Source organism: Oncorhynchus keta, chromosome 4, assembly GCF_023373465.1.
Source record: "Oncorhynchus keta strain PuntledgeMale-10-30-2019 chromosome 4, Oket_V2, whole genome shotgun sequence".
Lineage (NCBI taxonomy): Eukaryota > Metazoa > Chordata > Actinopteri > Salmoniformes > Salmonidae > Oncorhynchus > Oncorhynchus keta.
In genome coordinates, this window is record NC_068424.1 from 85853216 (window position 1) to 85874310 (window position 21095).

General features: G+C 48.3%; 1 protein-coding gene and 1 long non-coding RNA gene across 4 annotated transcripts in view; one reads left to right on the forward strand and one right to left on the reverse strand.

The window, feature by feature from the left end:
• Positions 1 to 21095, reverse strand: part of ergic1 (endoplasmic reticulum-golgi intermediate compartment 1) — a 45457-nt gene that overhangs the window by 12762 nt on the left and 11600 nt on the right. Inside the window, 2 exon segments of the mRNA XM_052518011.1 lie at positions 9008 to 9102; positions 17345 to 17417. Coding sequence (XP_052373971.1) covers positions 9008 to 9102; positions 17345 to 17417 — 168 coding nt within the window.
• LOC127929765 (uncharacterized) lies at positions 3798 to 5488 on the forward strand. 3 transcript variants are annotated; one of them, XR_008136081.1, is made up of 4 exons: positions 3798 to 4349; positions 4416 to 4481; positions 4552 to 4716; positions 5150 to 5488. It is a non-coding gene; the product is annotated as an uncharacterized LOC127929765 (long non-coding RNA). The 3 variants fall into 3 exon arrangements; XR_008136079.1 differs by having other exon boundaries at positions 3798 to 4448; XR_008136080.1 differs by lacking the exon at positions 3798 to 4349 and having other exon boundaries at positions 4362 to 4481.

A 21095-nucleotide genomic window follows, 5' to 3' on the forward strand; every position in this document is an offset into this window, starting at 1 on the left:
GCGCTCATCCACAACATTGACTAAGGGGGTCAGAAAATGCATGCACCAAGACAGAAGGGTGTGTTTGTGTACTACATTGTTAACTTATCTTATAATGGCGCAGGGAGGTTACTTTGTTAAAGTGAACTGCTCCCCCGACAGTGACAATTCCGTCACAGTGATGGTCAGGAACCTTCCATGGAACACTAGACACTATGGAACACAAAGCTTTTACTATCTCATCCTGGATATCAAGACCTACCACTGGGGGAAGAGAGGTGATGGTGATGGTCAGGGCCTAAACCACAACACTAGACAACACTAGACACTATGGAACACAAAGCTTTTACTATCTAATCCTGGATATCAAGACCTACCACTGGGGGGGGGGGAGAGAGGTGATGGTGATGGTCAGGGCCTAAACCACAACACTAGACAACACTAGACACTATGGAACACAAAGCTTTTACTATCTCATCCTGGATATCAAGACCTACCACTGGGGGGGGTACAGTACAGTCACAGTACAGTACATAGCAACACTACCCCTCTCTCCTTCTCAGTCGTGCTAGGTCTGATCTCCCCTGGCACATAGGCAGACAGGACCCTGTTTAAGAACACCCTGTATCAGGTGAAGGACCCACACACAGAGACAGAGAGAGAGAGAAGCAACAGGCCTAACCCCCACGTTTACACCCCACCAGGCCCCATCCTGCGACCTACGAGGTATGTATCAGATGCTCAACGTGCTCTGCTCACACCTACTGTGATGGTCAGGGCCTAAACCACAACACTAGACACTATGGAACACAAAGCTTTTACTATCTAATCCTGGAATATACAAGGTCTTTGGCCTAAAGAGCAGGACTTCACCAAATAAATCAGAAATACAGACACTGTCATCCTACAAGAAACATGGTATAGAGGAGATGGACCCACTGGTTGCCCTCTAGGTTACAGAGAGCTGGTAGTCCCATCCACCACACTACCAGGTGGGTGGTATAGAGGAGATGGACCCACTGGTTGCCCTCTAGGTTACAGAGAGCTGGTAGTCCTCTAGGTTACAGAGAGCTGGTAGTCCCATCCCCCACACTACCAGGTGGGTGGTATAGAGGAGACGGACCCACTGGTTGCCCTCTAGGTTACAGAGAGCTGGTAGTCCCATCCACCACACTACCAGGTGGGTGGTATAGAGGAGACGGACCCACTGGTTGCCCTCTAGGTTACAGAGAGCTGGTAGTCCCATCCACCACACTACCAGGTGGGTGGTATAGAGGAGACGGACCCACTGGTTGCCCTCTAGGTTACAGAGAGCTGGTAGTCCCATCCACCAAACTACCAGGTGTGAAACAGGGAAGGGACTCAGGGGGTATGCTAATTTGGTATAGATCCGACCTAACCCACTCTATTAAATTAGCCAAAACAGGAACATTTTATATCAGTCTAGAAATTAATAACAAAATAATAACTGAGAAAAATGCTTCATAAAGTCAGAAGTTTATATCCACGTAGGTTGGAGTCATTAAAACTTGTTTTTCAACCACTCCACACATTTCTTGTTAACAAACTATAGTTTTGGCAAGTCGGTTAGGACATCTACTTCATGACACAAGTCATCTTTCCAACAATCATTTACAGACAGATTATTCCACTTATGATTCAGTGTATCACACTTCCAGTGGGTCAGAAGTTTACATACACTAAGTTGACTGTGCCTTTAAACAGCTTGGAACATTCCACAAAATGGTGTCATGGCTTTCAAAGCTTCTGATAGGTTAATTAACATAATTTGAGTCAATTGGAGGTGTACCTGTGGATGTATTTCAAACTTAGTTCCTCTTTGCTTGACATCATGGGAAAATGAAAAGAAATCAGCCAAGATCTCAGAAAAAAAAATCATAGACCTCCACAAGTCTGGTTCATCCTTGGGAGGAATTTCCAAATGCCTGAAGGTACCACGTTCATCTGTACAAACAGTACTAAGTACAGTACTAAGTATAAACACCATGGGATCACGCAGCCGTCATACCGCTCAGGATGATATAACAGCCTCCACTCGTCTGGGAAGGCTTTCCACTAGATGTTGGAACATTGCTGCTATAACAGCCTCCACTCTTCTGGGAAGGCTTTCCACTAGATGTTGGAACATTGCTGCTATAACAGCCTCCACTCTTCTGGGAAGGCTTTCCACTAGATGTTGGAACATTGCTGCTATAACAGCCTCCACTCTTCTGGGAAGGCTTTCCACTAGATGTTGGAACATTGCTGCTATAACAGCCTCCACTCTTCTGGGAAGGCTTTCCACTAGATGTTGGATCATTGCCGCAGGGATTTGCTTCCATTCAGCCACAAGAGCATTCGTGAGGTCGGCACTGATGTTGGGGGCGATTAGGCCTGGCTCGCAGTCGGCGTTCCAATTCATCCCAAAGGTGTTCGATGGGGTTGAGGTCAAGGCTCTGCAGGTCAGTCAAGTTCTTCCACACCAATCTCGACAAACCATCTTTGTATGGACATCGCTTTGTGCACGGGGGCATTGTCATGCTGAAACAGGAAAGGACCTTCCCCAAACTGTTGCCACAAAGTTGGGGGCCCAAAATTGTCTAGAATGTCATGGTATGCTGTAGCATTAAGATTTCCCTTCACTGGAACTAAGGGGCCTGAACCATGAAAAACAGCCCCAGACCATTATTCCTCCTCCACCAAACTTTACAGTTGGCACTATGCATTCTCCTGGCACCCGCCAAACCCAGATTCGTCCATCGGACAGCCAGATGGTGAAGCGTGATTCATCACTCCAGAGAACACGTTTCCACTGCTCCAGAGTCCAATGGCAGCGAGCTTTACACCCCTCCAGCCGACGCATGGTGATCTTTGACTTGTGCGAGGCTGCTCGGCGATGAAAACCCATTTCATGAAGTTCCCGACGAACAGTTATTGTGCTGACGATGCTTCCAGAGGCAGTTTGCTGGGTCCTGATGATTTTTACGTGCAAAGTGCTTCAGCACTCGGTGGTCCCGTTCTGTGAGCTTGTGTGGCCTACCACTTTATGGCTGAGCCGTTGTTGCTCCTAGAGGTTTCCACTTCACAATAACAGCACTTACAGTTGACCAGGGTCAAGGCTCTAGCAGGTCAGACATTTGACAAACTGACTTCTTGGAAAAGTGGCATCCTGTGACAAGGTGCCACATTGAATCCACTCATTTGAAGGGTTGTCCACATACTTTTGTCTATATAGTCTATTTCCGTGAGATTACGCAAACCCACAAAGAATTCTAAAACAAATCCAATCTTGATAAACTCCATCCCTTTTGTACTTTAACTATTTGCACATCGTTACAACACTATATGTATATAGTCATAATATGACATTAGAAATGTCTTTATTCCTTTGAAACTTCTGTGAGTGTAATGTTTACTGTTCATTTTATTGTTTATTTCACTTTTGTTTATCTCCTTCACTTGCTTGGGCAATATTAATGTATGTTTCCCATGCCAATAAAGCTCTTAAATAAAATGGAGGGAGAGGGAGACAGACCGAGATGTCTATCCACATGCAGAGCGAGGGAGAGGGAGACAGATAGTGGGTATAGATAGTGGGTATAGATAGTGGGATATATAGTGGGTATAGATAGATAGAGGAGAGGGTATAGATAGATAGATGTCTATCCACATAGAGGGGGAGAGATAGATATAGATAGTGGATGTATAGATAGAGGGGGAGAGATAGATATAGATAGATGGGTATAGATAGCAGAGCGAGGATAGTGGACAGATAGATATAGATAGTGGGTAGAGATAGATATAGATAGTGGGTATAGATAGATATAGATAGTGGGTATAGATAGTGGGTATAGATAGTGGGTATAGATAGTGGGTATAGATAGTGGGTATAGATAGATATAGATAGTGGGTATAGATAGTGGGTATAGATAGATATAGATAGTGGGTATAGATAGATATAGATAGTGGGTATAGATAGATATAGATAGTGGGTATAGATAGAGATAGAGGGTATAGATAGATATAGATAGTGGGTATAGATAGATATAGATAGTGGGTATAGATAGATATAGATAGTGGGTATAGATAGATATAGATAGTGGGTATAGATAGATATAGATAGTGGGTATAGATAGAGATAGAGGGTATAGATAGATATAGATAGTGGGTATAGATAGATATAGATAGTGGGTATAGATAGATATAGATAGTGGGTATAGATAGATAGAGATAGATAGGAGAAGATAGAAGACTAGAGAGATGTGATCTGAATCCTTCAGATTTCCTTTCATATGTAGATGATGGGCAAGGCTGAAGGACAACAAGTCAGCCTTTAGGGCAAGGCTGAAGGACAACAAGTCAGCCTTTAGGTCAAGGCTGAAGGACAACAAGTCAGCCTTTGGGTCAAGGCTGAAGGACAACAAGTCAGCCTTTAGGTCAAGGCTGAAGGACAACAAGTCAGCCTTTAGGTCAAGGCTGAAGGACAACAAGTCAGCCTTTAGGTCAAGGCTGGAGGACAACAAGTCAGCCTTTAGGTCAAGGCTGAAGGACAACAAGTCAGTCAGCCTTTAGGTCAAGGCTGAAGGACAACAAGTCAGCCTTTAGGTCAAGGCTGAAGGACAACAAGTCAGCCTTTAGGTCAAGGCTGAAGGACAACAAGTCAGCCTTTAGGTCAAGGCTGAAGGACAACAAGTCAGCCTTTAGGTCAAGGCTGAAGGACAACAAGTCAGCCTTTAGGTCAAGGCTGAAGGACAACCTTTTCAATCAGCCTTTAAGGAAGGCTGAAGGACAACAAGTCAGCCTTTAGGTCAAGCCTGGAGGACAACAAGTCAGCCTTTAGGTCAGGCTGAAGGATTACAAGTCAGCCTTTAATCAAGGCTGAAGGACAGACAGTGTCAGCCTTTAGGTCAAGGCTGAAGGACAACAGCCTTTCTTTCTCAAGGCTGAAGGAAAACAGCCTTTAGGTCAAGGCTGAAGGACAAGTCAAGTCAGCCTTTAGGTCAAGGCTGAAGGACATTCAAGTCAGCCTTTAGGGCAAGGCTGAAGGAAGAAATAAGTCAGCCTTTAGGTAAACAGGCTGAGAGACAATGATGTCATGGAACTTTAGGGCAAAAATAACTAACTGTAACTTTAGGTCATGGCTGAAGATGAAGAACAAGTCAGCCTTTAGGTCAAGGCTGAAGGACAACAAGTCAGCCTTTAGGTCAAGGCTGAAGGACAACAAGTCAGCCTTTAGGTCAAGGCTGAAGGACAACAAGTCAGCCTTTAGGTCAAGGCTGAAGGACAACAAGTCAGCCTTTAGGTCAAGGCTGAAGGACAACCTTTTCAATACACATTTAAGGAAGTAGAGAATGCCGTAATTTAGAGAGAGACACATGGCCAGAAGCCTGGAGGAGAACAGTCATTTTATTCTACTTCAGTCTTGATATTACACTCTCACATTGAATACACATTTATAGAAGACAGCGTCATGCCATGGTTCTCTTTTTTAGACTCGAAAACAATTCCTTTCTTTCTCTCCCACGTAAGGCCCCTCAGAGAAAAACGATGAATTATATTCATCATGTGTTTGTTATTGCATCAAGTCAAAGATCATGTCTTTGCTTGTTAAAGTGTCTGTAAAAGGTCATTCCAGGGAGGGAGGAGGGACCCTGGAAGAGCCGTGAAACTGAAGAAATATGTCATAGTGAGTAAACAGAGAGAGAGAGATGATGATGTCATGGAACTGAAATTCATAAAATAACTAACTGTAACTCTGTGAGAGTCATGACTCAAGATGAAGAACATATTACGTCATGGAGAAATGTGGGAGAGGAGAAACACACTGTTAATTTAATACAGTGAGGTAGTATTGATGGTCGCGTCTCCGTACTGGTCGCGTCTCCGTACTGGTCGCGTGATGAGACGGTCTCCTCGTCATTGTCCCTCCAGAGACGGTCTCCTCGTCATTGTCCCTCCAGAGACGTCTCCTGGTCATTGTCCCTCCAGAGACGGTCTCCTGGTCATTGTCCCTCCAGAGACGGTCTCCTGGTCATTGTCCCTCCAGAGACGGTCTTCCTGGTCGTCATTGTCCCTCCAGAGACGGTCTTCCTCGTCATTGTCCCTCCAGAGACGGTCTTCCTCGTCATTGTCCCTCCAGAGACGGTCTCCTCGTCATTGTCCCTCCAGAGACGGTCTCCTCGTCATTGTCCCTCCAGAGACGGTCTCCTGGTCATTGTCCCTCCAGAGACGGTCTCCTGGTCATTGTCCCTCCAGAGACGTTCTCCTGGTCATTGTCCCTCCAGAGACGTTCTCCTCGTCATTGTCCCTCCAGAGACGGTCTTCCTCGTCATTGTCCCTCCAGAGACGGTCTCCTGGTCATTGTCCCTCCAGAGACGGTCTCCTGGTCATTGTCCCTCCAGAGACGGTCTCCTGGTCATTGTCCCTCCAGAGACGGTCTCCTGGTCATTGTCCCTCCAGAGACGGTCTCCTCGTCATTGTCCCCCAGAGACGGTCTCCTGGTCATTGTCCCTCCAGAGACGGTCTCCTCGTCATTATCCCCCCAGAGACGGTCTCCTCGTCATTGTCCCCCCAGAGACGGTCTCCTCGTCATTGTCCCTCCAGAGACGGTCTCCTCGTCATTGTCCCCCAGAGACGGTCTCCTCGTCATTGTCCCCCCAGATGACGGTCTCCATGGTCATTGTCCCCCAGAGACGGATCTCCAGCCCTAGAAGATTATTGTCCCCCCTAGAGACGAGTCTCCTCGTTATTGTCCCCCTAAAAATGGGAGTCAGAGACGGTCTCCTCGTCATTGTCCCCCCCAGAGACGGTCTCCTCGTCATTGTCCCCCCAGAGACGGTCTCCTTTTTTTCATTGTCCCCCAGAGACGGTCTCCTAGGGCGTCATTGTCCCCCCTTTTGAGAGACGGTCTCCTTTCATTGTCCCCCAGAGCGGTCTCCTAAAATCATTGTCCCCCCGAGAGACGGTCTCCTCGTCAAAGATTGGGTCCCCCAGAGACGGTCTCCTACCCTGTCACAATGTCCCCCCAGACGGTCTCCTCGTCATTGTCCCCCCCAGAGACGGTCTCCTCGTCATTGTCCCCCCAGAGACGGTCTCCTCGTCATTGTCCCCCCAGAGACGGTCTCCTCGTCATTGTCCCCCAGAGACGGTCTCCATTCTGGTCATTGTCCCTATTCCAGAGACGGTCTCCTTTCAGTCCTTGTCCCCCTCCAGAGACGGTCTCCTGGTCATTGTCCCCCTAGAGACGGTCTCCTCGTCATTGTCCCCCCAGAGACGGTCTCCTCGTCATTGTCCCCCCAGAGACGGTCTCCTCGTCATTGTCCCCCCCAGAGACGGTCTCCTCGTCATTGTCCCCCCCAGAGACGGTCTCCTCGTCATTGTCCCCCCCAGAGACGGTCTCCTCGTCATTGTCCCCCCAGAGACGGTCTCCTCGTCATTGTCCCCCCCAGAGACGGTCTCCTCGTCATTGTCCCCCCCAGAGACGGTCTCCTTTCGTCATTGTCCCCCAGAGACGGTCTCCCTTTCATTGTCCCCCCAGAGACGGTCTCCCCCGCTCATTGTCCCCCAGAGACGGTCTCCTGTCATTGTCCCCCAGAGACCGTCTCCTCGTCATTGTCCCCCCAGAGACCGTCTCCTCGTCATTGTCCCCCAGAGACCGTCTCCCCAGCTGTCACAATGTCCCCCAGAGACCGTCTCCTCGTCATTGTCCCCCCAGAGACCGTCTCCTCGTCATTGTCCCCCCAGAGACCGTCTCCTCGTCATTGTCCCCCCAGAGACCGTCTCCTCGTCATTGTCCCCCCAGAGACCGTCTCCTCGTCATGTCTGATTTCCCATCAAAATCTTTGGTCCATATCAATATTCTCTGTTGTTTTGAGATGGGGGGGGTGCAGTAGCCATGGTTGGTATTGTCGTGAGGCTTACGGTAAACTAAGATTTTCTTAGACAGCAGCCCTAGAAGATTATAATTATAAATACACTTTCTAATAATGGGATAGAGCAATCTAATACCAGTGGTTAAATTAGAAGATATTTCCATGAGCAATATACTAAAAATGGGAGCCAGACACAGAACGAATTGGCTAAAACCTTGTAGATGTGTTAGTTAGAACGACGGGGGCAGTGCAGGGCAACGTGATAGAACATCAATGGTATGTTAGTTAGAAGCTAAGATACTAGTGTATGATTTTTTTCTATTATTATTATTTTTTTTAATGGACCAAAAAAAAAGTGCTTTTCTTTTAAAAACGAGGACGTTTCTAATTGACCACAAACTTTTGAACGGTAGTGTATATATGCGGACACCTTTATATAGCCTGATACCAGTGCTGGTGTAGACCTAAAATCACCATCTACCACATCCGAGAGAAATAGGCCAAGCATGATCGCTACCTGAAGTAAGAGAAAACATTTAACGTAGCGAAAGATTATAGGGTCCCCTGGAAAAACACTGATCAACACTTTGGTTCCTACCCTGTCACAATAAGGCCTCCATAGAAATTATATTGGTATTCTAACTCCTAATATGAACGCCTCCCCGGCTTTGTCATGTCAAACAACACTGTATTCAAAGTGCCCACTAGTACAACTATAGAATCATTCTATTTCCATGATTACAACATTTCATCCAAGTTAGTATTATTTTGTTCGTTGTGCGTGACCTCAGGGTGGCAACACATTCATGGGGATATCTCCATTCTGGTGGTTTTATACTATTCAAATCAAAACTTCCACCAGACGTTGAGCTCATTTCAGATCCTTTCCACACCTCCACGTAAGGCTGCACAACATGGGCAGAAATTATAGGCCTGATTTGGAACAAAATATTGCAATTGGACTAGGAATTTAGATGAAAACACATGGGTGGTCCCACATCCCATTTCCCTGCTGCCCCGCCAGGGTCATACAACAGGTATTTAATAATGACCTCATACAACAGGTAGGTATAAATGACCTCCTATATAAAGTTAGTACATTCAGACAGTAATACAGTACATAACAGTGGATATGAATGAATGCATAATATACTCACAATCACAGTGTAAGTTTGGCAAACTGATGTTCAAACTCACATCAATCTTCCCACCACTGTTCTTATCAGGGTCATCCACATACAGCTCGTTAACACTGGGGGACAGACAGACAGAGAGACAGAGAGGGAGAGAGACAGAGAGGGAGAGAGGGACAGAGAGAAAGTGAGAGAAAGAGAGAGACAGACAGAGACAAAGGGACAGACAGAGACAAAGAAAGAAAGGAGAGACAAAGAGAGAGACAGACAGGTTAGATACACCTGTAGATAATTTAAACAAGCATTCAAGTTATATAACAAGGAGCATCTTTCAAGGAACCATCTTCATTAGAGTACAGATAGAGATCCCTTTCAATGTCCTGATTCACCCCCAGCTGTCACAATGTCCTGATTCACCCCCAGCTGTCACAATGTCCTGATTCACCCCCAGCTGTCACAATGTCCTGATTCACCCCCAGCTGTCACAATGTCCTGATTCACCCCCAGCTGTCACAATGTCCTGATTCACCCCCAGCTGTCACAATGTCCTGATTCACCCCCAGCTGTCACCATGTCCTGATTCACCCCCAGCTGTCACAATGTCCTGATTCACTCACAATGTCCTGATTCACCCCCAGCTGTCACAATGTCCTGATTCACCCCCAGCTGTCACAATGTCCTGATTCACCCCCAGCTGTCACCATGTCCTGATTCACCCCCAGCTGTCACAATGTCCTGATTCACCCCCAGCTGTCACAATGTCCTGATTCACCCCCAGCTGTCACAATGTCCTGATTCACCCCCAGCTGTCACAATGTCCTGATTCACCCCCAGCTGTCACAATGTCCTGATTCACCCCCAGCTGTCACCATGTCCTGATTCACCCCCAGCTGTCACCATGTCCTGATTCACCCCCAGCTGTCACCATGTCCTGATTCACCCCCAGCTGTCACCATGTCCTGATTCACCCCCAGCTGTCACAATGTCCTGATTCACCCCCAGCTGTCACCATGTCCTGATTCACCCCAGCTGTCACCATGTCCTGATGTCCTGATTCACCCCCAGCTGTCACCATGTACCCACAATGTCCTGATTCACCCCCAGCTGTCACAATGTCCTGATTCACCCCACCAGCTGTCACAATGTCCTGATTCACCCCCAGCTGTCACAATGTCCTGATTCACCCCCAGCTGTCACAATGTCCTGATTCACCCCCAGCTGTCACCATGTCCTGATTCACCCCAGCTGTCACCTGTCACAATGTCCTGATTCACCCCCAGCTGTCACCATGTCCTGATTCACCCCCAGCTGTCACCATGTCCTGATTCACCCCAGCTGTCACCATGTCCTGATTCACCCCCAGCTGTCACAATGTCCTGATTCACCCCCAGCTGTCACCATGTCCTGATTCACCCCCAGCTGTCACAATGTCCTGATTCACCCCCAGCTGTCACAATGTCCTGATTCACCCCCAGCTGTCACCATGTACCCACAATGTCCTGATTCACCCCCAGCTGTCACAATGTCCTGATTCACCCCCAGCTGTCACCATGTCCTGATTCACCCCCAGCTGTCACCATGTCCTGATTCACCCCCAGCTGTCAGCTGTCACCATGTCACCATGTCATTCACCCCCAGCTGTCACCATGTCCTGATTCACCCCCAGCTGTCACCATGTCCTGATTCACCCCCAGCTGTCACCATGTCCTGATTCACCCCCAGCTGTCACCATGTCCTGATTCACCCCCAGCTGTCACCATGTACCCACAATGTCCCTCTTCCTGCTACTTAAGATAAAAGTACATTGGTGCATCTTTGTCATCTAATTTCCTTTCTCTCCTCCCCCTGCCCTCCACCTCCCACAGCCCAGCGCAAATACGCTGCCCTCCACCTCTCCCACAGCCCAGCGTAAATACGCTGCCCTCCACCTCCCACAGCCCAGCGTAAATACGCTGCCCTCCACCTCCCCACAGCCCAGCGTAAATACGCTGCCCTCCACCTCCCACAGCCCAGCGTAAATACGCTGCCCTCCACCTCCCACAGCCCAGCGTAAATACGCTGCCCTCCACCTCCCACAGCCCAGCGCAAATACGCTGCCCTCCACCTCTCCCACAGCCCAGCGCAAATACGCTGCCCTCCACCCCTCCCACAGCCCAGCGTAAATACGCTGCCCTCCACCTCTCCCACAGCCCAGCGCAAATACGCTGCCCTCCACCTCTCCCACAGCCCAGCGCAAATACGCTGCCCTCCACCTCTCCCACAGCCCAGCCCAGCGTAAATACGCTGCCCTCCACCTCTCCCACAGCCCAGCGCAAATACGCTGCCCTCCACCTCTCCCACAGCCCAGCGTAAATACGCTGCCCTCCACCTCTCCCACAGCCCAGCGTAAATACGCTGCCCTCCACCTCCCACAGCCCAGCGTAAATACGCTGCCCTCCACCTCTCCCACAGCCCAGCGCAAATACGCTGCCCTCCACCTCCCACACCCCAGCGCAAATACGCTGCCCTCCACCTCCCACAGCCCAGCGCAAATCCCACAGCCCAGCGCAAATACGCTGCCCTCCACCTCTCCCACAGCCCAGCGCAAATACGCTGCCCTCCACCTCTCCCACAGCCCAGCGCAAATACGCTGCCCTCCACCTCTCCCACAGCCCAGCGCAAATACGCTGCCCTCCACCTCTCCCACAGCCCAGCGCAAATACGCTGCCCTCCACCTCTCCCACAGCCCAGCGCAAATACGCTGCCCTCCACCTCCCACAGCCCAGCGCAAATACGCTGCCCTCCACCTCTCCCACAGCCCAGCGCAAATACGCTGCCCTCCACCTCTCCCACAGCCCAGCGCAAATACGCTGCCCTCCACCTCTCCCACAGCCCAGCGTAAATACGCTGCCCTCCACCTCTCCCACAGCCCAGCGTAAATACGCTGCCCTCCACCTCTCCCACAGCCCAGCGTAAATACGCTGCCCTCCACCTCTCCCACAGCCCAGCGTAAATACGCTGCCCTCCACCTCTCCCACAGCCCAGCGTAAATACGCTGCCCTCCACCTCCCACAGCCCAGCGTAAATACGCTGCCCTCCACCTCCCACAGCCCAGCGCAAATACCCCCACAGCCCAGCGCAAATACGCTGCCCTCCACCTCCCCACAGCCCAGCGCAAATACGCTGCCCTCCACCTCTCCCACAGCCCAGCGTAAATACGCTGCCCTCCACCTCTCCCACAGCCCAGCGTAAATACGCTGCCCTCCACCTCTCCCACAGCCCAGCGTAAATACGCTGCCCTCCACCTCTCCCACAGCCCAGCGTAAATACGCTGCCCTCCACCTCTCCCACAGCCCAGCGTAAATACGCTGCCCTCCACCTCTCCCACAGCCCAGCGTAAATACGCTGCCCTCCACCTCTCCCACAGCCCAGCGTAAATACGCTGCCCTCCTCTCCACTCCTCCCCTGCTCATCTCACCCAGCACGGGAGAAGCTGTACACCCCTTCCTCCCCCAATCTCAAGCTGCCTCATGCACACAGCATAATATACCATCAGAGAGATGTCTTTGTTAGCATAATATCCCATCAGAGAGATGTCTTTATGTTAGCATAATATCCCATCAGAGAGATGTCTTTATGTTAGCATAATATCCCATCAGAGAGATGTCTTTATGTTAGCATAATATCCCATCGGAAAGATGTCTTTATGTTAGCATAATATCCCATCAGAGAGATGTCTTTATGTTAGCATAATATCCCATCAGAGAGATGTCTTTATGTTAGCATAATATCCCATCAGAGAGATGTCTTTGTTAGCATAATATCCCATCAGAGAGATGTCTTTGTTAGCATAATATCCCATCAGATGAGATGTCTTCATGTTAGCATAATATCCCATCAGAGAGATGTCTTTATGTTAGCATAATATCCCATCAGAGAGATGTCTTTATGTTAGCATAATATCCCATCAGAGAGATGTCTTTATGTTAGCATAATATCCCATCAGAGAGATGTCTTTATGTTAGCATAATATCCCATCAGAGAGATGTCTTTATGTTAGCATAATATCCCATCAGAGAGATGTCTTTATGTTAGCATAATATCCCATCAGAGAGATGTCTTTGTTAGCATAATATCCCATCAGAGAGATGTCTTTGTTAGCATAATATCCCATCAGAGAGATGTCTTTATGTTAGCATAATATCCCATCAGAGAGATGTCTTTATGTTAGCATAATATCCCATCAGAGAGATGTCTTTATGTTAGCATTATATCCCATCAGAGAGATGTCTTTATGTTAGCATTATATCCCATCAGAGAGATGTCTTTATGTTAGCATTATATCCCATCAGAGAGATGTCTTTATGTTAGCATAATATCCCATCAGAGAGATGTCTTTGTTAGCATAATATCCCATCAGAGAGATGTCTTTGTTAGCATAATATCCCATCAGAGAGATGTCTTTATGTTAGCATAATATCCCATCAGAGAGATGTCTTTATGTTAGCATTATATCCCATCAGAGAGATGTCTTTGTTAGCATTATATCCCATCAGAGAGATGTCTTTATGTTAGCATTATATCCCATCAGAGAGATGTCTTTATGTTAGCATAATATCCCATCAGAGAGATGTCTTTATGTTAGCATAATATCCCATCAGAGAGATGTCTTTATGTTAGCATTATATCCCATCAGAGAGATGTCTTTATGTTAGCATTATATCCCATCAGAGAGATGTCTTTATGTTAGCATAATATCCCATCAGAGAGATGTCTTTATGTTAGCATAATATCCCATCAGAGAGATTGTAAGGATAGATGGTCCCGAACCAACACAGATTAGTCGAGCATTGTAAGGATAGATGGTCCCGAACCAACACAGATTAGTCCATTGTAACTCTGTGTTAGATGGTCTTGTTTAATGTGTAACTCTGTGTTGTTGTTTACTTGCATCCATGTGTAACAACACAGATTAGTCTAGCATTGTAACTCAGATGGTCCCGTTTACCAACACAGATTAGTCTGTGCATTGTAAGGACAGATGGTCTCGAACCAACACAGATTAACTCTGAGCATTGTAAGGATAGATGGTCCCGAACCAACACAGATTAGTCTAGCATTGTAAGGACAGATGGTCCCGAACCAACACAGATTAGTCGAGCATTGTAAGGACAGATGGTCCCGAACCAACACAGATTAGTCGAGCATTGTAAGGACAGATGATGTCCCTAATCAACATTGTAAAGGGTAAAACTCTTATGTCTATAATGTATTTTTGTTGTGTGTATGGACCCCAGGAAGATCAGCTGTCAACTAGATGTCGTCATGGCATCAGCTGACGGCGATACAGATATAGGATATATAGGTATAGATACAGATATAGGATATATAGGTATAGATACAGATATAGGATATATAGGTATAGATACAGATATAGGATATATAGGTATAGATACAGATATAGGATATATAGGTATAGATACAGATATAGGAGGGGAGATGAAGTCCCCAAATAATTGATTTGGAGTCAGATATGTTGGCGTCAACGTAATAGTAAAAGGGTTAGGAAAACCAAGTACATCTTCACATCTCCCTCACTAGCTTTAAGCACCAGCTGTCAGAGCAGCTCACAGATCACTGCACCTGTACATAGCCCATCTGTAAACAGCCCATCCAACTACCTCATCCCCATACTGTATTTATTTATCATTTTCTGCACCCCGGTATCTGTACAAGCACATTCATCTTCTGCACGTCTATCACTCCAGTGTTTAAATGCTAAATTGTAATTACTTCGCCACCATGGCCTATTTATGACCTTATTACCTCTCTCTTATCCTACCTCATTTGCTGTATATAGAGTTTCCTATTGTATTATTGTATGTTTTGTATACTCCATGTGTAACTCTGTGTTGTTGTTTACTCCATGTGTAACTCTGTGTTGTTGTTTACTCCATGTGTAACTCTGTGTTGTTGTTTACTTGTTTACTCCATGTGTAACTCTGTGTTGTTGTTTACTTGTTTACTCCATGTGTAACTCTGTGTTGTTGTTTACTCCATGTGTAACTCTGTGTTGTTGTTTACTCCATGTGTAACTCTGTGTTGTTGTTTACTTGTTTACTCCATGTGTAACTCTGTGTTGTTGTTTACTTGTTTACTCCATGTGTAACTCTGTGTTGTTGTTTACTTGTTTACTCCATGTGTAACTCTGTGTTGTTGTTTACTTGTTTACTCCATGTGTAACTCTGTGTTGTTGTTTACTTGTTTACTCCATGTGTAACTCTGTGTTGTTGTTTACTTGTTTACTCCATGTGTAACTCTGTGTTGTTGTTTACTTGTTTACTCCATGTGTAACTCTGTGTTGTTGTTTACTTGTTTACTCCATGTGTAACTCTGTGTTGTTGTTTACTTGTTTACTCCATGTGTACCCGGTGAAATACAGGTGATCTGACTCTGTGTTGTTGTTTACTTGTTTACTCCATGTGTAACTCTGTGTTGTTGTTTACTTGTTTACTCCATGTGTAACTCTGTGTTGTTGTTTACTTGTTTACTCCATGTGTAACTCTGTGTTGTTGTTTACTTGTTTACTCCATGTGTAACTCTGTGTTGTTGTTTACTTGTTTACTCCATGTGTAACTCTGTGTTGTTGTTTACTTGTTTACTCCATGTGTAACTCTGTGTTGTTGTTTACTTGTTTACTCCATGTGTAACTCTGTGTTGTTGTTTACTTGTTTACTCCATGTGTAACTCTGTGTTGTTGTTTACTTGTTTACTCCATGTGTAACTCTGTGTTGTTGTTTACTTGTTTACTCCATGTGTAACTCTGTGTTGTTGTTTACTTGTTTACTCCATGTGTAACTCTGTGTTGTTGTTTACTTGTTTACTCCATGTGTAACTCTGTGTTGTTGTTTACTTGTTTACTCCATGTGTAACTCTGTGTTGTTGTTTACTTGTTTACTCCATGTGTAACTCTGTGTTGTTTGTGTCGCACTGCTTTGCTTTATCTTGGCCAGGTCGCAGTTGTAAATGAGAACTTGTTCTCAACTGGCCTACCCGGTGAAATACAGGTGATCTGGCCTACCCGGTGAAATACAGGTGATCTGGCCTACCCGGTGAAATACAGGCCTGGCCTACCCGGTGAAATACAGGTGATCTGGCCTACCCGGTGAAATACAGGCTGGCCTACCCGGTGAAATACAGGCCTACCCGGTGAAATACAGGTGATCTGGCCTACCCGGTGAAATACAGGTGATCTGGCCTACCCGGTGAAATACAGGCCTACCCGGTGAAATACAGGCCTACCCGGTGAAATACAGGTGAAATCTACCCGGTGAAATACAGGCCTACCCGGTGAAATACAGGCCTACCCGGTGAAATACAGGCCTACCCGGTGAAATACAGGCCTACCCGGTGAAATACAGGCCTACCCGGTGAAATACAGGCCTACCCGGTGAAATACAGGCTGGCTACCCGGTGAAATACAGGCCTACCAGGTGAAATACAGGTGATCTGGCCTACCCGGTGAAATACAGGTGATCTGGCCTACCCGGTGAAATACAGGTGATCTGGCCTACCCGGTGAAATACAGGTGATCTGGCCTACCCGGTGAAATACAGGTGATCTGGCCTACCCGGTGAAATACAGGTGATCTGGCCTACCCGGTGAAATACAGGTGATCTGGCCTACCCGGTGAAATACAGGTGATCTGGCCTACCCGGTGAAATACAGGTGATCTGGCCTACCCGGTGAAATACAGGTGATCTGGCCTACCTGGTGAAATAAAGGTGATCTGGCCTACCCGGTGAAATACAGGTGATCAGGCCTACCCGGTGAAATACAGGCCTACCCGGTGAAATACAGGTGATCAGGCCTACCCGGTGAAATACAGGCCTACCCGGTGAAATACAGGTGATCTGGCCTACCCGGTGAAATACAGGTGATCTGGTCTACCCGGTGAAATACAGGAGATCTGGTCTACCTGGTGAAATACAGGTGATCTGGCCTACCTGGTGAAATACAGGTGAAATAAAACATTGTTTTTTAAATCAACAGTTGAGTGGAGACGAGTGTGGCCGGTATCTCAGACGACACGGAGTGAAGGTAACCTGACCCGAGACCTGTGGTTAAGACAGGAGATATGGTGCTGTACTGTACTTACAGTTGATTGGCTATGAATGACGTCTGTTCATACCTCTGGATGTGGGGGGTATTTCTGTGTGTTTTAGGGGAAACCCCAGATGAAGACCAAGAGCCAGAACAATAGAGTTTTATTAACTTCCACTGAATGTCTCTGGGTTTTAAACCAGGGAAACATGTGCTCATCGGGTACTTTTAGTATTTAATGTGTCAGTGGAGGTAGAGGAGGTGTGCGCACGTACTTACATTTCAGTGGCTATGAATCCCTTCAGCTCAGAGAGGAACAGGAACAACATGAAGACACAGCAGATAATGGACACTGTGGAGGAGAGGAGAGAGAGAGGGGAGGGAGGGAGAGAGAGAGAGAGGGAGGGAGAGAGAGAGAGAGGGGGGAGGGAGAGAGAGAGGGGAGGGAGGGAGAGAGAGAGAGAGGGGAGGGAGGGAGAGAGAGAGAGAGGGGGAGGGAGAGAGAGAGAGAGAGAGGGAGGGAGGGAGAGAGAGAGAGAGAGGGAGGAGGGAGGGAGAGGGGAGGAGGGGAGGGAGAGAGAGAGAGAGGGGAGGGAGGGAGAGAGAGAGAGAGGGGGGGAGGGAGAGGGGAGGGAGGGAGAGAGAGAGAGAGGGGAGGGAGGGAGAGAGAGAGAGAGGGGAGGGAGGGAGAGAGAGAGAGAGGGAGGGAGGGAGAGAGAGAGGGGAGGGAGGGAGGAGAGGGAGGGAGGGAGGGAGAGGGGAGGGAGAGAGAGGGAGGGAGGGAGAGAGAGAGAGAGAGAGAGGGGGAGGGAGAGAGAGAGAGAGGGGAGGGAGGGAGGGAGAGAGGGGAGAGGAGGGGAGGGAGGAGGGGAGAGAGGGGGAGAGAGGGAGAGAGGGAGAGAGGGGAGGGAGAGAGGGAGAGAGGGGAGGGAGGGAGGGAGAGAGAGAGGGGAGGGAGAGAGGGAGAGAGAGAGGGGAGGGAGGGAGAGAGAGAGGGGAGGGAGATCCACAGTTAGATTTGTTTATTGAGCGATACACACTGCTATTAAACCAAATAAAGGATTTTGGGCTGAGACCCTCTCCCCCCTCTGCTCTTCCCCCTCCATTCTTCCCCCCTCTGCTCTGAGTACACATGCTGCTCTTCCTCCTCCATTCTTCCCCCCTCTGCTCTGAGTACACATGCTGCTCTTCCTCCTCCGTTCTTCCCCCCTCTGCTCTGAGTACACATGCTGCTGTTCCTCCTCCTTTCTTCCCCCCTCTGCTCTGAGTACACATGCTGCTGTTCCTCCTCCTTTCTTCCCCCCTCTGCTCTGAGTACACATGCTGCTGTTCCTCCTCTGTTCTTCCCCCCTCTGCTCTGAGTACACATGCTGCTGTTCCTCCTCTGTTCTTCCCCCTCTGCTCTGAGTACACATGCTGCTCTTCCTCCTCCGTTCTTCCCCCTCTGCTCAGTGTAGACATGCTGCTCTTCCTCCTCCGTTCTTCCCCCCTCTGCTCTGAGTACACATGCTGCTGTTCCTCCTCCATTCTTCCCCCCTCTGCTCTGAGTACACATGCTGCTCTTCCTCCTCCGTTCTTCCCCCTCTGCTCAGTGTAGACATGCTGCTCTTCCTCCTCCGTTCTTCCCCCCTCTGCTCTGAGTACACATGCTGCTCTTCCCCCTCCATTCTTCCCCCCTCTGCTCTTCCTCCTCCGTTCTTCCCCCCTCTGCTCTGAGTACACATGCTGCTCTTCCTCCTCCGTTCTTCCCCCTCTGCTCTGAGTACACATGCTGCTCTTCCTCCTCCATTCTTCCCCCCTCTGCTCTTCCTCCTCCGTTCTTCCCCCTCTGCTCTGAGTACACATGCTGCTCTTCCTCCTCCGTTCTTCCCCCTCTGCTCAGTGTAGACATGCTGCTCTTCCTCCTCCGTTCTTCCCCCCTCTGCTCTGAGTACACTTTCTTTTCTTAAAACGTAACATTTATTTAACCAGGCAAGTCAGTTAAGAACAAAATTCTTATTTACAATGACGGCCTACCCCGGCCAACGCTGTGCCAATTGCGCGCCGCCCTATGGGACTCCCAATCACGGCCGATTGTGATACAGCCTGGATTCGAACCAGGGTGCCTTAGACCCCGCTGCGCCACTCGGGAGCATCACTACTTTGTTAATCTCATTCACGCGTTCCTCTGTCATGTGTAAGAAGCGGTAAGCTATTCAGCTACATACTGTACAATGGCACAATCAGTATTTTAATTTAGTTTTTTGGGAGAGGCGGGGACCTATGCATCAGCTCTAATATGGTAACGAGTGTTTTGAATTAATCAGCGCCTTAGACCTCTGAACCAGGGTCTGTAGTGACGCCTCTAGCACTGAGATGTCTTAGACCTCTGAACCAGGGTCTGTAGTGACGCCTCTAGCACTGAGATGTCTTAGATCGCTGAACCAGGGTCTGTAGTGACGCCTCTAGCACTGAGATGTCTTAGACCTCTGAACCAGGGTCTGTAGTGACGCCTCTAGCACTGAGATGTCTTAGACCTCTGAACCAGGGTCTGTAGTGACGCCTCTAGCACTGAGATGTCTTAGACCTCTGAACCAGGGTCTGTAGTGACGCCTCTAGCACTGAGATGTCTTAGACCTCTGAACCAGGGTCTGTAGTGACGCCTCTAGCACTGAGATGTCTTAGACCGCTGAACCAGGGTCTGTAGTGACGACTCTAGCACTGAGATGTCTTAGACCTCTGAACCAGGGTCTGTAGTGACGCCTCTAGCACTGAGATGTCTTAGACCTCTGAACCAGGGTCTGTAGTGACGCCTCTAGCACTGAGATGTCTTAGACCTCTGAACCAGGGTCTGTAGTGACGCCTCTAGCACTGAGATGTCTTAGACCTCTGAACCAGGGTCTGTAGTGACGCCTCTAGCACTGAGATGTCTTAGACCTCTGAACCAGGGTCTGTAGTGACGCCTCTAGCACTGAGATGTCTTAGACCTCTGAACCAGGGTCTGTAGTGACGCCTCTAGCACTGAGATGTCTTAGACCGCTGAACCAGGGTCTGTAGTGACGACTCTAGCACTGAGATGTCTTAGACCTCTGAACCAGGGTCTGTAGTGACGCCTCTAGCACTGAGATGCCTTAGACCGCTGAACCAGGGTCTGTAGTGACGCCTCTAGCACTGAGATGCCTTAGACCGCTGAACCAGGGTCTGTAGTGACGCCTCTAGCACTGAGATGCCTTAGACCGCTGAACCAGGGTCTGTAGTGACACCTCTAGCACTGAGATGCCTTAGACCTCTGAACCAGGGTCTGTAGTGACGCCTCTAGCACTGAGATGCCTTAGACCTCTGAACCAGGGTCTGTAGTGACGCCTCTAGCACTGAGATGCCTTAGACCACTGAACCAGGGTCTGTAGTGACGCCTCTAGCACTGAGATGCCTTAGACCACTGAACCAGGGTCTGTAGTGACGCCTCTAGCACTGAGATGCCTTAGACCGCTGAACCAGGGTCTGTAGTGACACCTCTAGCACTGAGATGCAGTGCCTTAGACCGCAGCGCCACCCGTGAGCCCAAGACCCACAAGCTACAGCGGCCCCTCACGATGAGCTCTATTGTTGAGGGCCATACAGCGGCCAACGCTCTAACCACTAGGCTACGCTGCCATATATATATATATATATATATAGCAGCGTAGCCTAGTGGTTAGAGCGTTGGACTAGTAACCGGAAGGTTGCGAGTTCAAACCCCCGAGCTGACAAGGTACAAATCTGTCGTTCTGCCCCTGAACAGGCAGTTAACCCACTGTTCCCAGGCCGTCATTGAAAATAAGAATATGTTCTTAACTGACTTGCCTAGTTAAATAAAGGTAAAAAAATATATATATTTTTGACAATCATTATGCCCAATTCAATGATGCTAGATTGCAGGCAAAAGCTGTTTCTGGTGATTAAAAGTTAGAGAATTTAGATTTTTTTCAATTAGTTAGTTAATTCTCTAACTATTTGGCTACGGTGTACGTAAACTTCAACTGTACATACATGCACTCTGACAGGTGAGTAC